General features: G+C 33.7%; 1 protein-coding gene across 7 annotated transcripts in view; it reads left to right on the forward strand.

Annotated features, from left to right (window-relative positions):
* Ppfia2 (PTPRF interacting protein alpha 2) overlaps positions 1–18,986 on the forward strand; it is a 441,295-nt gene that overhangs the window by 326,691 nt on the left and 95,618 nt on the right. For 6 of the 7 annotated variants that reach the window (XM_027928005.3, XM_027928009.3, XM_027927999.3 and 3 more), the window contains 6 exons: positions 3,985–4,206; positions 8,094–8,240; positions 9,269–9,403; positions 14,516–14,599; positions 14,870–15,001; positions 16,754–16,816. In XM_027928005.3, the coding sequence (XP_027783806.1) occupies positions 3,985–4,206; positions 8,094–8,240; positions 9,269–9,403; positions 14,516–14,599; positions 14,870–15,001; positions 16,754–16,816 (783 nt within the window). Of the gene's footprint in view, positions 1–3,984; positions 4,207–8,093; positions 8,241–9,268; positions 9,404–14,515; positions 14,600–14,869; positions 15,002–16,753; positions 16,817–18,986 lie in introns of those variants that run through there. The other variant, XM_027928214.3, reaches the window with a different exon arrangement.

An 18,986-nucleotide genomic window follows, 5' to 3' on the forward strand; every position in this document is an offset into this window, starting at 1 on the left:
ATGAATGTTGACACACACACACACACATATATATACATAAATGCCACTTCAGTCAAGACAGAGAACATTTCCATCACCATTAAAAGTGTTCTTGTGCCCTTTTACAGTCAGTCCCACCTACCACAACCCAGTTCCAGGCTCTTGCAAGGAAAGATTAGAATTGTTTATTCTAGAATTTCATATACTGGAGTCATATAGTGTGTGCTCTTCTGTGTCTTGCTTCTTTTTCTCTCAGTTTATTTTTCAGGTTCATACATGTTATTGCAAAGAAAAGTAGTTTATTCTTTCTTATTTTTTTGAATTACTGACCCATTATATATTAAATAATGATAAAAACAATAATACAGAGATCTCCTGGTTTTTTTCAAAGTTTTTTTTCAATTTATTTAGTATAGCATAAAAATGTTGTGCATAGGGGACTCCCTGTTGATTACTAATTTTTCTCTTAAGCTATAAGTTGGATCTACAAACCTAATATTTGAAGATACTACTAACCATCTGATCAGTATGGTTCTAATATGGGTACTGAACTTTAATAAAAGGGACAGGTGATATTGCAAATATGGAGGAACAGGGGGTCCATACTGTAGTCCACAGGCTTCATCTGCCTCCTTGCTGGGAGTGTTGCTTGCTAAGAGCTGGGTATGGACCTAAAAAGAGAGGAACCATGCACTCTTGAAATATACAACTGTACATTGAGAAGGGTCATGCAGCAACTGAGAACTGGGTTTGGGAAGAAGGCTAGACCCAAAATCATGCCAAAATCATAATACCTGAGGTATGATTTTGCAGGGTTTGTTATAATTTCAAATATCATCAATTTCTGTACACAATCTATAAGTAACTAGGCAAGTTTAAGATTTTATATAACTTCCAGCTCTAGAGGAGTAGAGATATTCCGCTGGGTAATTGAAAAAAATGCAAGTAAGTCTGTTTAATCTTTGTCTGCCCTTTTAATTTAGATTTTCCTTGCTGTTCCTCTGTGTTTTCTCATTGCATTAAGTTATTGGATTAAACATTTCCAGCTATTTGTCTGCTTTCCATTTCTCTGCATTGCATCTTTCTAACTATTCTTATGATACTTTCTGTTCTTCTTTTCTGCTACAGTCAATTCCTAAAAATTTTCATTACTAAAATTCATGAGCTATGCAAAATTACCCCCCCCATATGGTTATGGCAACAAACATCCTACTTGCTATTTCTATAAACTCATCTATTCCACATATGATTTCAAAGCATCATACGGTATGTGATAATTTTATGCTATTTTATTCATAGATTTAAAAATTTTAAACTCTCATACATGGCTAATGGAAGAAATGGGGTTTATAGCACCAAACTTAAACCTTTTAACACATAAAAAGGAGAGAAAAAATGGAAAGGAGATGAGTAAATTAGAGTAAGTGGATTGGGGAAGGGAAGAGATAAGTCAAAGGGAGGCATTGGGGAATGGGGTTGATCAAATTATGTTGTGTGCATGTATGAATATGACAGAATGGATTCCACTATTATGTATAAGTATAGTGTACCAATAAAAATGGTAGACAGTTTTACACCTATTAAGTGATTCAGAATCATATAAATATTAAGATAGATATAGCTCTTTACCTTGAAAAAGATCTGAACTTTCTTTGAAGAAGTGTCAGAATAATTTAAGACTTTTATTTATTGCGAAGTCGTAAACAAAATATCTAAGGTCAGCAGAAATTTGTAACACAGATAAGGATGGTAAATTACACCACGCCCAGGGAACTGAGGTCAATTGGTGTTAAATACTTGGGGGAGATGCATGTGTGCATTTGATATGTTCCTACTTGGCTTATTTCAGCTAGGTGCCATTTCCTGTGTTTAGCCAATGCTTCTCAGGAACAAAATTGCAACAGTAGAACTCAACATTTATATTACGTTCAAATTGTTTCCTGATAATATCCATAATATTGGAACAAATTCATGTTGCTAAACAAACATTATAGCAGATTAACTGTACTGTCTTGGTCCTTTCTCCATAGTTTCCTATTCCACTTGGTTGTCGGTTTCTTCACAGAAGTAATTTATTCCCAATTGTTGTACTACTCTCACCACAAACCTGCTCCCACACAGCTGTTCTATGGAAGGTTCATCTTTTACATTTTTAATTGACAAGTGATCATTGTATCTACTTTCAAGATAATTATCAAATGGTTTACCACAGTACTTACTATTTTGTTGTGGTGAGAATATTTAACATCTACCCTATTAGCAATTTTGAAATATGTGCTACACTGAACCCCACTCCTTCTAACTGAAACTGTATCCTCTGATGAGCAACCTCCCTTTTTCTCATCCTACACCTATCTCCTGCCCTTGTTACATAATTCCACTCTCTATTTCCATAAATATGACTGTATTAGATTCTGCATGTTAGTGAGATCAGGACTTTTCTCTGTGCCTGACTTAGTTCACTTAGCAGAATGTCCTCTAGGTTGATTCATGTTGTAAAAAAATGGCAATTTTCTTCTTTTATAAGGCTGACTAGTTTCTATTAGTGTAGACACCAACTTTCCTTTATCCATCCATCAGTCAATGAACCCATAGGTTGGCTCCCCAGGTTGGCCACTGTTGTTGCAGTGAATATGCCAGTGCAGATATCTCTGTGACATTGATTTTGATTCTTTGGTTACACATCCAGGCATGAGATTGTTGAATCACGTGTTATTTCAATTTTTAGGTTGTTGATTTTTTTAAGGCACTTCCTTACTGATTTCTAAAATGTTTGTGCTAATTTACATTGCCACCAACAGTACACAAGAATTCCATTCAGTTTACATTCTTGCCAACATTATCTTTTGACTTTTTGATGATAACCATTCTAGTACGGATGAGATGCTATCTCATTAAGGTTTCAATTTGCATTTCTCTTATTTTTTATTTTATTTTTTATTGGTTCTTTTTAGTTACACATGATAGTAGAATCCATTTTGATAAAAATTATACAAGCATGGAAGTTATCTTATTCAAATTAGGACCCCACTCTTGTGGATGTGCAGGATAGTAGGATTCACTGTGGTATATTCATGTATGTACAAAGGGAAGTTATGTCAGATTCATTCTACTTTCTTTCCTTTTCCTATCCCTACTCCCTTCTCTTCATTCCCGTTTGTCTCATCTATTGAATTTGTGAAGTTGAACATTCTTTTCACTTATCTTCTGACCTTTCGTATGTCTTCTTTTGAGTAATGTCTTTTCAGGTGCTTTGCCATTTTGTAATAGGATTATTTGCTTGTTTGCTGTTGAGTTTGATTTCCTATATGTTTTGGATACTAGTCTGTGCTGAACACTTGTGAAGACAGGGGTCCACTGGCTTCTGGAGGGCCCTTTCTAAAAGTATAAATGTCAGTCTCAAAGTTTTTAACCCTTTTAACTTCCCTCTTGTGGATCATGTGCACACATAATATTTGTTACTAACAATACACAAATCAAGACTGCTATACAATTTTCCCCATGTGGTCAGAATCACCATTTCCAAAAAAATATCATCTATGTTCTTTTTCTGTGTGTCATTCAAAGTAAGTTTTGGAAATTCACAAAGGATTTTGAATAAAAATTTAAAATATTACAGTTTCTGTGTCCCTACCTATTAAAAATAATATATTATTATCTCAATAAAATATATATTAATAATAAGTATATAATTATTGTTACTATAAAAAGCCAGTTATTTATTACATGTGATTTGTGCTACTTTATATATGTATACAAACACAAGTATATACACACAAATATATATGTATACATATGTAGTCAAATGCTTCTGTTCACCTTTTGAAATTTACTGATTTACCTTCATATTTTAATATCAATTAACTATTTTCTCAGAAACTTGCTTTTTCTCCAAAACTTCTTGTCAGTATGAAAGCTGTATCAATTTCACTATTTAATTGCATTTTTTTTTAAATTTGAGGATAAAGAACATCCTAAGTGCCCTATCTTGTTCTATTTCTGCAGCGTTTGTCCAATGGCTCTATAGACTCAACAGATGAAACCAGTCAAATAGTTGAACTACAAGAATTGCTTGAAAAGCAAAACTATGAAATGGCCCAAATGAAAGAACGTTTAGCAGCCCTTTCTTCCCGAGTGGGAGAGGTGGAACAGGAAGCAGAGACTGCAAGAAAAGATCTCATTAAAACAGAAGAAATGAACACTAAATATCAAAGGGACATTCGGGAGGTAAGTGATTCATAACACTCTTGGTCTTTGCTTCCTGAACGCTGCCTCTGGGAAGCTATTTCCATAATTTCCTCTAATGGTGTGAAATCTTTACTTCTCAAAAGACCATAATTTGGGTCACATTATATTAGTTATGTACTTGTTCAGCAAAGCAAAAATAGTTTACTTCATCAACAACACTTTAAATATGTATGGAAGGAAATTTGGGGTGTCAAGTCTCAGATACAATAAAGACTTTCTGAAGCTTTAATGAATTTTTAAAAATCCAGGCTTTTAATTTTAAATAACTGTGTGTGGGAATGAATCACGACTTTCTATAATCTTAGCATTTAAGAATACTCAAAGACGTTACTTTAAATCATTCCCTCTTATTTTGGTTCTGTGTCTATGAATGTGAAGTAAATGTGTGAATGTTATACATATGTATAACATAACCTTTCTTTTTCTCTATATATTCAGTTCTTGCTGGAATTAACATTGCTTTATCATTGACAAAAAAGAAAGAACTTTAAAGTTACTACAAAAGATACAAGGAAATGTTTTATTTGTAACACTGCCAAATCATCCTACCTGCTAACGTCGAAGTTTAGAATCAATTATTTTCTCTCAATTGAAAAGAAATTATTTCTCTCTCTGTGAAAGACTTTTGTGACTTTTACCCTCTTCTATTTTTTCATACTCTTTTAAATCATGCGTTTTTATCTTTTTATATTGTTTGTAGGTGCTTAACCAGTTGTTAATGTAGTGACTCTATTCTCTGTACTTAATTCTCTTTCCCCCATTCTCTCTTGAACCCATTTCACCATACTTATGACTCCATGGTCCATAAAAACTGCCCTTATAAAAGTTTCTATTGACCTCTGTATTACTGAGTGAAGGGGGTCAGTTCTCAGTACTTTGAATCACTTTATCACCTTACCACTCTTCCTTCTCTAGAGCATGTCATCACTGAACTAAAAAAAACACTGTTTTCTCCTGAATTTCTTCCATATTTACTCCCTGTCCTCATCTCAAGAGTCCTTTACTGGGTCCTTTCCCTACCCAACCTCAGAATGCCTTCCCTTCTCAATCCACCCTAGTAAATTCACGTTAGTCTCATGACTCCAAAACCCTCCATGGCCTTCTGACTCCCACTTGGTATCTCCAGCTGGTCTTGCTTTCCCGATTTCTAGGTGATTGTATAGAATTCTAAGTGGTGTCACAAAATTAACATCTTCAAACTGTTTTCTTGCTATTTCCCCGACACACCTGACTCACCTGCTGTCTTACATGCCCATTGTTGTTGTTGCTCTTGCCGAAAGTCTCGGAGCTGTCCCTGGTATCCCTCTTTGATGCAGACACTATTGTTTGCATCAGTGATAAATACTAATACCTCTAAATTCCCAATATATCCATTATGTGACCTCTTCTCACAACTGCCATGGCTCTTCCTTGTTCCACACGAATACTTTCTCCCATGGATTATTATAATAGTGTCTTTTCTGGTCTTCCTGCTTCAGACTTTGGCTCACCTTAGTCTATACCCCATAACCAAAGTAGCCTGCTTATGCATTAGCTCATGTTATGTTTCTGCTTAAAATTCTTCAATGGTTACCTTTTTCACTTATAGTGATATCAAAATCCTTAAAGTGGCCTAAAAGACATGTACAGTCTCTGTTACCTCCCTGCTGGCCTTTTGTAGTTCATCCCTTCTGTCATTCTAGCCCACTCATTAAAGGTGACCTCTTCTGCAAGCAGCACTTATTAAGTTGCATCTTCTTATCACCCTGCCTTTTGCTCAAATGTTGTCGTCTCAAGGAAGTATTCTCTTACCTTGCTATTTACACATACACACTCTCCCTCTTTTTTTTTTTTAATTTTTTTTTATTGGTTGTTCAAAACATTACACAGCTCATGACATATCATCTTCCATACATTTGATTCAAGTGGGTTATGAACTCCCATTTTTTACCCCAAATACAAGTTGCAGAATCACATCGGTTACACATCCACATTTTTACATAATACCATATTAGTGACTGTTGTATTCTCTATCCCCTACTATCCCCCCTCCCCTTCCCTCTCATCTTCCCTCTCTACCCCATCTGCTGTTGTTTAATTCTCTCCCTTGTTTTTTTTTTTCCCCTTTCCCCTCACAAACTCTTATATGTAATTTTTTTTTTCATTTATTTATCCCACAGCACTTCCTCTTCCTGGCACAATATACATTTTACAGATTTGCTTGTACATCATCTGACTCCTTCCATGACTATACATAAAGATGCTTGAGGACTGGGAGTTTTGTTTTGCTTTGCTCACTGCTCTCTTCTTACTTTGTACACAACTAGTAAGCATAATAGGTACCCAAAAACACCTTTGCTAAGAGCACTGACACTTATAGGTTTATATAATAAGTAAATGTCAGAATGCATGGATGGGGTTAGAATATGCACTAAAACATTAACTACTGTTTCTGAAAGAGATGATCTGTGAAGCGGTAGATTCACTCCAGCTCAGGTGATACAACTGTATATAAATCAATACTCCATGGATACCTGTCTCCTTTTAATTCCTTCCTACGACCCAAAGTCAGGGAATTTATAAAGTAGATGAAGTTTAACCTCTCTTCTATACCACCTTTGAGGAATCACTAGGATTTCTTTCTTTGAAATCACCAGGTCTACTTCTTGAACTGTTTCTCATTTTGATATTTCTTATTCTCTTGGTTCCAGAGGTTTAAGTATTTCCCTTTCATTGTAGCACTTACATATCCAATTTGTACTTACCTAATCTAGTGTCACCTCAGAAAGAGCGTGATACCTCTAGCTCCCCTTTTTTTGTCACCCATTTAAAAATAAGTCCTTAGTATGAATAGTCTCTGAATGTAGGTGACAGAGAGCCCAGTTAGAGGAAAGACATCAATCCTCTAATGCCAGGTGTTCTTTTATTAGGAATTTCTTCTAATGGATACAGTGGTTTCCTTTCACAGGAAATTCTTCTAAAACAGAATTACTCTTTTTCAGCTCAAAGAGTTCCAGGAAAAAAAAAAAAATCTTGTCATCCCTCTTTGAGTTGAGATTGCAAACACAAACGTTTTCAGAGCCATGTAGGCAATAAAATTGTGTGAAATGCCAGGTGCAAGACAGTAGGAGGTGACAGTGTTGAGAAGACCAGTGAGCTGAGCAGAGCCCATCGACAGGCTGCCTTTTTGGATTCATTAGGCCTTTTGTGTGCACTTACACACACACACACTCACACACACACACACACACACACACACACACACACGGCAAACAGGCTACTGTGAAGGGTAACTAAAATATGTCTGAAAGGTTTACTTCTCAAGTCCCACAGCCCTAGTTTAATAAGGACTTCAGAAGGACCAACCACCTGTGAAATCGATTACTAGTACATTATATTTGATTTCTCTAATTTCCCATGAACTACCTGTGGAAAAGTTCTTATTACCCTCACTTTTCCCAGATGAGGACCCTAAGGCTTAGTGAGATAAAGTGACTGGCCCAAGGCCTCCGTACCACCCTCCCACTCTAGCTCTAAGAAATAGCATCAGCCTGGCTTCAAAACTTGTGTTTTCCCATTATGAACTTCTTCCACAATCAACACAAAATAACACTTTATTCAATGATAGCAGCTATTGTAAAAAATGCAGCCTCACTGTAACTTCTACCTACCTAATTAATGTTTTAGTCATTCTGGTTAATAAAGGATATAAATGACTTCAGATAAATAAATGGGAGAAATTCGCATAAAATCTTGTATTACTTCCATAAAAAGAATGTCTTTACTTCAATAAAACCATACTTTTTATGCCTTATAATTTTATTTACATAAAAACAACACATTAAGCTATCTGTGAATCTGATTTGATTTTTTAATCTTAATTATAGGCTATGGCACAGAAGGAAGACATGGAAGAAAGAATCACCACTCTTGAGAAGCGTTACCTCAGTGCTCAGAGAGAATCTACCTCCATACATGACATGAATGATAAACTGGAAAATGAGCTGGCAAATAAAGAAGCCATCCTACGGCAGGTTCAGTATCTCTGTCTTGGTTTTGTTCTGGTCCATGTGTGTGTTCTCACCATTCTCACAAAACACAGAGTAAATAAATAGAGTGAATCTTGGCAGATGATTGGCCAGACATGCTCTTACATCTAGAATAAAGCTAATGAAAAGCAAAATGTGATTTCCAGTATACCGTTCACTTGTTAGAAAAATAAAATTGTCTTTATAATGATAAAAAATAATTAACATTATTGACTTTTAATCTGCATGTTAATCAGAAATTGTGCTAAACCATTTACATGTTTGTATGATTTTATTCTAACTACCACCTCTGAAGTAGAAATGGTTTTTACACTGAATACACGAAGGAGCAAAGACATTAAAGTTTCCCAATGTTACACATCTGGTAATGCCAGAACAATAATGAAGTCTATTGGGATCCAGAGCAAGAGTAGACAAACTATGGTCCATGGGCCAAATCTGTTTGGCTGCCTGCAATTGTAAATAAAGGTTTATTGGAACGCATCCATGTATAATAATTTAATCATGTTTATGACTGCTTTTGTGTTACAACAGCAGACTTGAGGAATTGGAACAGAAATCATTTGATACACAAAGCCAAAATATTTACTGTCAAGCCCTTTACAGAAAGCTTGTCAGTCTCATCTCTAGAGCCAGGACTCAATTCTCCAACTACATTCCCTGTCCCACTCCAGACTAATGGGGTGATTTTCCTCATTTGTTATCATAATACATCGGATGTCTTAATACTGAGTTGTATGCCATTTGTTCCAGCTTATACTCATTAGCAATTTCTTTTCTTTTTGCTGCCAAGGGTAAGAGATTTTCTATTGTTTTTAATATGATGAATTTTATTAAGGAAAATGGATAAGTAATACATGAAAGCATGATGATAATCATCACTTAGCACATGTAAGTGTGTTAGTGGCTGATTTTAAGTCTAGATTAATGAATGAAGTGTAAAGCCCATAATGACTATATTTGCTATATTAACTCTGACCCTTTAAGTGCCTCTTTTACCATTCTTATTTCAGATGGAAGAGAAAAACAGACAGCTACAAGAGCGTCTCGAGCTGGCTGAGCAAAAGTTGCAGCAGACTATGAGAAAAGCTGAAACCTTACCTGAAGTAGAGGCTGAACTTGCTCAGAGAATTGCAGCCCTAACAAAGGTACCGCACTAAAACAATTAGTAGGTCCACCTGGATATGGGTGTAGCAACAATTGTCGCTCAAAATGGAATATATAAATATTTTCTTAGGCCTTAGAAAAGTCAATTTTATTGATATTTATGGTGTTACTCTCTTATTTAATGAATTTTTTCTTATTGCATGTATCTTACTTATGCTGACATCAGTGACCATGGATACAAATGTAATAATAACTCTTTTGCCAACTTAAACATTAATAAAACAAACAATATTTCATCTTATTGTCATAGTTAATTTTCCATGGTAATATTTACACATAGAATAATGGAGATAAACACTCAGTGATGTTAAATGTTTCAAATATATATACATGAGACATAACAATAGGCTTCACATAAGTTGTCATTAGAAGTTTACAAAATAAAATACAATGTTGATTTTTTTCACACTATAGTATGATAAAACTTGCTAGAAATTGGAAGTTATAATTATAGAAGTCTGCAGGGAAAAAATTAGATAGTAAAAAGTTATAGTTATAGAAGTCTGAAAGGAAAAAACATTAGATAGCAAAAAAAGTGGTTTTTATACTTGTAATTTCTTCTGAAAATTAAAATTAATAATACTCTGAAGATATCAACGTTTTCTGCCATACTTTGGCCAATAGATTCTACAACATCTTTATAGTTTAGAATTTTGAAAACTTTATAATAAAAAAGAGTATTCTGACCCCTAACAGTCAAATGGAAATGGGTTACTTCAAACTGTACATACATTTCACTAGAAAAAAAATCCTGATTATTGTTATTAATAGCATGTTGGACTTTTGTTAGCCATTCAAAATTGTACAGACATTTTATATTTTCACACAATGATTGTTGTTTGCTAATTTTTTCAGGCCATAGCAATAAATGGGTACTATAGTTGTGTGAACTTTAAGTTTAAATTCTGACATTACAGGTTTTCCGAAGCAGTTGGTACTGAAATGGAAAAGGAGGCACACAAAACCTACTCTCTTGAGAAAGTAAATAGTTAAAGATGAACAGTCAGCTAATCTTCCTGTTTGTTAAAATAAGGAAGTTCACTGGGTAGTTAGATGGCAAACTTATCATTTAATTTGAAAATATTTCCTAAATTATATAAAGCTTTCCAAAATCCCATAAAGCTATCCAAACATATTACTATTTTTATGTTTTTCTTGCAAATGCTTGTTTTAAATTTCTATAGCATGGATTAAGATTTGTAAACTTGGCTTTTTTTTTTTTTTTTTTTTTTTTTTTGGTACTAAGAATTAAACCCCATGGTGCTTTACCATGGAACCACACCCCAAGCGCTTTTTCTATTTTATTTAGAGACAGGGACTTGCTGAGTTACTTAGGGCCTTGCTAAATTGCTGAGGATGACTTTGAACTTCCTGCCTCAGCCTCCTAAGCCACTTGGGTTACAAGTGTGCACCTCTGTGCCCACCTCATAAAGAGTTCTTAAATATCATTTAGAGGGGGGGAGGGAGATAAGTGAAGAAAAATAAGAACAAATAACTTTTTAAAAAGTTATTAGTGTATAATAGTACTACATTGATATTATCCTGACTAAAATACCAGAAAGTCAATAATCTTCCCCAAGGAAACAATTTAAATTGCCTCTGATTATTAAAGACTGATAATAGACCATAATTTAAAATATAATATTTGAGTTACAGGGCAAAAATGTTCCTAAGAATTCTTTAGAATGAATATATATATATATAGAGAGAGAGAATATATTGGATGTCTCATCCTTTTTTGTTCTCTTTTTATTCTGTTAGACTTTTATTTTGATATATTATCTTGTGTACTCCAAATAATTTCCTTGGCTTACTCCTACCTAAAATATTGCCCAATGTCCACTTTCTCTGCATTCTTTTCCTTTTCTTATCTTTCAGAAAAATTTTAACCTTCTTAAAAATCTTATAAAGCTAGGGCTGGGGTTGTAGCTCAGTGGCAGAGCACTTGCCTAGCATGTGTGAGGCACTGGGTTTGATAACCACATATAGATAAATAATAAAAAATAAAGGTACATCAACAATTAAAAAAAAATCTTCCAATGCTACAATTCCCTCTTCTCCTTTTTACTACCTTCTCTTCTGACTGGTTCTAAATCAACAACATATTTCAGATATGCAATTGTTATATTAATGACTTATTTTGGTATGTGAACTCCTTCAGTGCTGAAATTTTCTCCTGAACACATTTCACATGATAACATTTTTATAACATTGGAAGATCACTTTTTCATGTGTTTTCCCAAAGTTTATAGCTTCAACAGTCTTGTATTTTCTTGCCCTCTGTTCTCAATAGCTTTAGGGACTATCCCTATAACCTGCTTTATTATTTTTTTTTTCAATTGCAGTTTATTTTCAGCCTCTCAGTATTATTGTTCATCATAGTCTCTTTTAAAATTTCTTACTCTTTTGACTACTTACTAAAATAAAAATATTTTTGCCTAGCTTAGATGCAGGTTCCCCTCTGCTAATATTTTGAAGACTTTTAGCAATCCATCAGACATTTTATTTGACTGGTGTCTTTTTTTCTACTTTTATTACGTGCCAATCAGAATTCTTGATTAACTGCTATTCAATAAAACCAAACTTGAGTTTTGGCAAGTTTATTCACAATGAACCTGAAATTAAAGATTTCAGGTTCCTAACCCTATGATTTTATACCTACTTCCTTAATTCAAATGCATATTTCCTCAGCAAGGACATAATTCATCTTGAGTTCATTTTTAATAACAATAAAAAAGGATCAGATATAACATTGTAATTTAGACATGGCAGGAATCCATGTCTGAAGTGAATTTTCACAGTGTGTGGTATATGTTCAAAGTCAAGACAGAAACAGGTAGAAGTTCTAAAGACTTTCAGGACGTTTCAGAATCTTGTATTTTTGAATAGATAGTTTTGAAAGTTGAAATATTCATGTCATCTGATTAATTTCAATACCTCTAACTGCCTGTTAAAACATACTTTTGCAAGATTACATACAACTTAATAAACCTATATTATATAATTTCAACAAAATATGAACTCATTAACTGTGTTCTTAATAGAACTCTAAGCTTAAATGATATTTATAAAACTATTGTTTTTCCATTTGGGGACCATTGTAGCTTTCTGTGTTGTTTTTGCTCAGAAATTTGTGGAAGATGTGAGGAAAGAAATTGTTTATTTGTTATTTGTGCATGAGATTCCACATTTATGAGATAAAAATATCAGAAGGAAAATCTTACAAAATATGAATACTGAGTTATAATTTATATAAACATACCAAATTTGAAATATTAAAGGCTTATTACATAGATTAAATTGGAATTTGTTGCATAAAATAGTATAAATAAATGTATATGAACTTGATACATGAATTGGTTACTATTTTATTTGCTGCATGACATACATATAGTCATATTGGCATAGAGTAAATTTTGTTATTTTAGAATGGACTTATATAAAATAAGATAATATAATCTGGAGTGAAAATTTATAGCCCTGAGAGAGGGTTGTGTTGATGTTATAATTACTTTACTTGCAATTGTGACTTAAATGTTGATGTGATTTTCTATGTAATTTGTGCTTAACATACTAATACAATTCAGCTATCAGCAATGTCACATGTGTTAACACCCTGCACTCTGGTAACCTGACAAGTCACCTCCAAGGCATGTAACTAACCTTAGCACTGGGCAAACTTTAGCTCACAAAGACTCTGTGCTGCCTGTTCACTTTAGGGCACAATTTTGTTTCCATAGAAACAAATCTATGTAGAAAATTTTGTAGTGGTCCTTGGTGTCATTTTGGAAAGTTCACAAATAAATAGTCTTGTCCTCACAGCAATATTGACACCTTGATAATCTGAGGACTTTTAATAATTTTGAGTTTTTGAAATTTTGACTTTTCAATAATTTGAAATTTTAAAATTTCAACTTAGATCTTTATCTGCGAATTTGGTTTTAGATGGATGACTATAATGTGAATTGGGAGACCAGAAGTTATCTTGTAAGTTGGCCTCCTGAGGTAACTAATTCCTGCTTCAATTGGGGAACACTCACGATATAATTTTCCCCATGGCTTAGGTTTGTCCCTGATGTCCAGAGAATAGTGTTTATAGTAAATTTTGTTCCAAATGTATTACACCTGAATTACTGCCTTGCATATTCCGCAGCATTTAGATACATTGTTATCATTATTTTAAGTAATGTGATAAACAAACCAAAATACAGCACTTTAACAATCTATCAGAGACATATTCTAGTGTTTGGTTTCCCATAAATCCAAATATTACATCACTTTTTCAGAGTTGCTTTAATTCATTCTGTAGTAGTCTTTCATTGGCAGCCATCACTAACCTTCCAAACCTTAGGTTCACAGCTTTTTATTTGAGCATATCATTGTTTTTCGTTTATAACCATCAACTGCATTATGTTCACCAGATATCAGTATAGTTCTTTCCATATAAAATTCTGTCTATTAAAGTATTAAATTTGCTGTCACACTTTTATTTTAAGCATTCTGTGCTATGTTCTGTTCAGTGTCAGTGTCTTTAGTTCTGATTTTTCAATTTTGTCCCTCTCCTTTTCCTTGACTTGTTAGTCTGATCCAACCTCTTCTACCTCATCTGATGATTATCAATATGTTATGGAAGCTAAACTACAAGAAATGATCTCCATACGTAGGAAGGTAGTCCTACTGGACTTTACTTTCTATTGCTAAATAGAATCCATCTAAGTTTTTTCTTTTCATTTATAAAAATTATGTTACTTTTATTTATTGATAATCGACCATCTGTGCAGTTCAGTGCTTCAGGAGCTTAAGATTGGACAATGGCAGGTTTGTGTTCAAACCATGCACAGTCTGCATGTTACATTTGGCTGATTTCATTGCTCATAAATAAATCCAATGTTTTGCTGATGCTTGGATGTAACAGGCCTTTGTAGCTGACACATTTCAAGCAATGCTGTTCAGCTGCCTGTTTAAAGAAAGTTTATTTTTTGAAAACTGTTTGCAGTTGGTAGTAGCTTGCTTTACATTTTATTTCAATTTATCTAGAAGAAAGAGTTAACCACATCTTACATTTCACGTGCATTCTTCATATTTCTCAACAGGCTGAAGAGAGACATGGAAATATTGAAGAACGTATGAGACATCTAGAAGGTCAACTTGAAGAGAAGAATCAAGAACTTCAAAGAGTATGTGCATCGATGAGCCACTCCCCACTATCTGTTTATAGATTTATAGGCTACATTTAAGAAGAAAAATTTTCTTGATTACGGGTTATATTTAGAATCTTCAGATGTGCTCTCTGAAATTTAAAGGAAAAAAAGTTTCTACCAATTTAATCAACATAGACAAAATTAAATCCAGTTTAAATCTAGCAAAGCTATAAAATCAAGCTTGAGCAGTTCTTAAATGATTTTCATATCAAATTAACTTTTTTTTTTCTTTTTCTTGAATGTAAGGCTAGGCAAAGAGAGAAAATGAATGAGGAGCATAACAAAAGATTATCTGATACAGTGGACAGACTTCTGACTGAATCGAATGAACGCCTACAGCTACACTTAAAAGAAAGAATGGCTGCTCTGGAAGAGAAGGTAAAAGCACAGACGAGTAGAATCTCACGAACATTTAGCAACGATTTGTGATCATGTTTGCTTGATGTGCTGCTGCAATCATCATATTAGCAAAATGATTCATTTGCTTTCCTTAATTTAAAGAATGCCTGAAATATTCTCAGAGGAGAATTAATCATTTCCGTAAACAATGATGATGAATTTTTAAGTGATTAAAAAATGCTGCACGACATAAAAGTTTTTCACATTAGCATGTTTGTAAGAGGCAAATGTATTAACATGTGCTGTGCTCTCGTGATGAAATATTTTATTTATCTTTTCCTTGTATGTGAAAAAAGAATGATAAGAAAAAACTCAACACTTGGGAGATGGAGATCTGACTGTCAACAACTCATGTATCTCAAATGACTGATACCTACTACCAGTATAAAAATTGCAGTACAAGAGTCTGTATTGCAAACAGAACTTTTTTCAATATCATTGGAGGGCTTAAGAACCCAATATTTTCAAATGTATTGTTTCAAAAAAGGTGCATCTATCTGTGTAGTCTGCTATTTGATTCACAACTATGTGTCCCATTGATAGCTGGCAGTTACCAGACCAGCAAGAGTTATGTGAGATGATTGCCAATTCCAGAGCATAAACAAAGGTAGGGGCTAAAACCCAGGTGCATAAATCATTATGGAAACTAAGTTTGAATGCAAAAACTACTTTATCTTGACATTTTTCCTGACACTTAAAAAAATTAGGAAAAATGTTTCAATGAAACATTAATTTACCCACTAGAAAACCGTAAGGCGTGCTCCTTCCCATACAACTCCAAATACATGGCTGATATGGAATTAATACATTCTCAGTTGAATTTTACTCAATATTTTGAAGAGACTGCATTATTATTATTATTATTAATTATTATTATTATTATTTTGTGGTCCTGAGGAATAAACCCAGAGGTACTTTACCCCTGAGCTACATTCTCAAGCATTTTTCATTTTTCTATTTTGAGACAGGTTCTCATCAAGTTGCTAAGGCTGGCCTTGAATTTGGAATCCTCCTGCCTCAACCTCCAAGTAGCTGGGATTACAGGCATGCACCGCCATACCCAGCAACAATGCATTATTTTAAATCACATTTTGTTGTACTAAAAGTACAAGGCTTTTAACATAGTATTTTTGTGACAAAGATTCTTTTAATTATCTATGCAATTTATTTTCATTTCTTCACTACATGTAACATCAGTTATTAAATTTCTATAACTTTATTTTTATTTCTTTAATAAGATAACTATTATTAGAAATATGAAATGTATTGAAATAGAAGTCCAAAAAGTAAACTTTTAAAAATTTGACTTAATAATTTCTTCTTTCTTTCAAAACTGAAAATTAGTTTATCTGAATTCTTTAAAATATCCATGGCTAATATTTAGCATGTTACTCACTATTTCTCATTTGAAGAATTAACTAATTATATCTAATTTCTAATTTTAAATGTAGTATGACAAAATAAATTTTGTAGTAGGCAAAATAAATAGATTAAAAGGTAATACTTGTTCCATTTATCCATACAAATGTTGCAAAATAACATTTTCTACATAAATAATATATTTCTCAACAATGCTAAGGTATCAAATTTAAAGATTCCATTAATCTTCCATAGAAAACAAGAATAGATTCACCAAGGAAGGAATATAAGGAGATCTTTGAGTGTTAGAACATTAACCTACATATTTGAATATTTTCTACTTAATTTATTGCTAATTCTCTATTTTTATAGAATGTTTTAATTCAAGAATCCGAAACTTTCAGAAAGAATCTTGAAGAATCTTTACATGATAAGGTATTATGAATATGTTTTTTTCCTTATTTTTCTACACTGATGAATGTTTTGTTGTGTAATAAAATTGAAAATAAATAATTTTAGGATGTAATCTTTTGAAAACAATTTTAATGTTTATATTATACCTGTAGAGAAGTGCACAGGTATATATAGAGATCAAATGAGTTTTACTGTCCAAACACACTAAAAATCAGTACTCTGGAAGCTCCCTTCATGTTAGCTTATAGTCACTCCTCTTTCCTTAAAGAAAATCACTATCTTGCTTCTAACATTACAAAAGTGTCCTAGTTTTTGACTGCCTCAAATGAAATAAAAATATATGAACTAATTTGTATCTACTTTTGAGATATTGTTTATGCAGAAATATAAATACCAGTTATATATAATAATTGTACTAAGTTATGTATTTGCCAACATGATCCTGGTTCCAAAGTAGGTGAAATTCGAATTGAAGAGAGAACACCCCTTTATAAACCATTGAGGATTCAGGGTAGCACATACCAAGCACCAAATGAACGTAGTGGATGAAGAGAGCTCTGGGTAGGGAAGATCCATACAAGGATGCTGTGGAGGATTCCTCAGGGAGGGTGGATTCCACTAAAGAATTAAGCAACTGTAGGACTGTGCTGCAAACCTTTCCAACACCATGCATGCAATGTGGTCTCTAGGTGCTTAGGAGTGGAAGTGAGGAGTGTGAGGCCTTAAATAAAAATGGACACAGCAGTTTGGAATCAATTATTTCTGTTGTAGGATATTGAGCATAAGATTAAGGACCAGATTGTGAAATCTTAAAAGCTGTAGTTGGTAACGTGTCTTTTCATCTTAGTTAATTAAACTTGCTAATTGAAGAAGTGATCTATAATTTTGTGCTGAAAGAGAGATAAAAGGAATGGATGGAGACATGAGGGGAAGTAAGGAGATGAAAGAAAGGAAAGAACAGAGGCAGGGAATAAATAGAAGAAAAGGGAGAGAGGGAGGAAGGAAGGAAGGAAAGGAGGGAAGGATCAAAGTTCTAGAAACAGTATTGTAATGCAGAAGGACTGGAAAACATGGAAGAACAAAGAAAAGACAGATCAATTCTACATGACACCATACATGCTAATTTAAAAATAATCATTTGGTCCCATAGTCAGGATGTTGTCAGTCTCCTGATTGATAGGTATATTAGAGCAATATAATATGGCACATGAAGATAGCATCTAATTCCTTCTGAATGGTTGATATTGGCTATATAGAGGAGATATTATAGTAAGATTTCAAATACATATGGGATCTTGACAACTAGCAAGAGTAGGGCATTCAAGGTACAGGATAAAGCTTATGTAACATCACAGAAAAACCAATGATGGTTGATTAGATGAATCATCAGACCTTTGCTGTGAGTGGTATGTGTTTAGAGAACTAGGTTTGACCAGATTGTAAATTTTGGACTTGATCTTGTTATGCTGTGCAATGTTATTCAAAGCTCTATGTGCTCCTGGCAAGATCCCCAGAACCCATTCCCCACCACCAACCCAAGCATTACAGCTTCCACAATCTGCCCAAGCAACCGACATTATTAATGATTTTGAGCTTGCATTCTTGTTTATGCCAGTCTTCAGAGAAGGTATTCCCAGGTCATACCTCATTTCTGTACTATCATACCCCATAGCTGAGCATATTCACTAATCTGACCATGTCTATAATTGCTCAGATTTCCACCCCACCAACTATAATCACAGTCCGTTTTGGAATATCCCTTGTATGCACAACCTCTTTTTTTTTTTTATTTCTTCTTCATTATCCTTATCTTCAAAATTTGAAGTCCCTTGAGCTACCTTGTAGATTTTCCCTGTCAGCCCCTTAAGTAAACCTGATCTCATGGATTGAAACACCACCTACAAGTTGAGCATTTTCTAATTTAGATTACTTACTGGTCATATCCCTGAGGGAGTTTGTATATTATAGTGCTAACTCAATATGTATGCTTGGACACCTACATCTCTCAATTTAACATCTGAGTCTTCTACCACATCCTCCCCATACACATAAGCCAAACACCAACACCACCTAACACACCTTCTCAGTTAATCACAAGTACAACTGCTTTTAGTAAATGAAGTTAGAAAACTTGGAGTTATTCTTAAACCCTGTTTTTATGTTTCACTCCATGTTCAATAATAGGCAAATT

This window comes from Marmota flaviventris, chromosome 3, assembly GCF_047511675.1.
Source record: "Marmota flaviventris isolate mMarFla1 chromosome 3, mMarFla1.hap1, whole genome shotgun sequence".
NCBI lineage: Eukaryota > Metazoa > Chordata > Mammalia > Rodentia > Sciuridae > Marmota > Marmota flaviventris.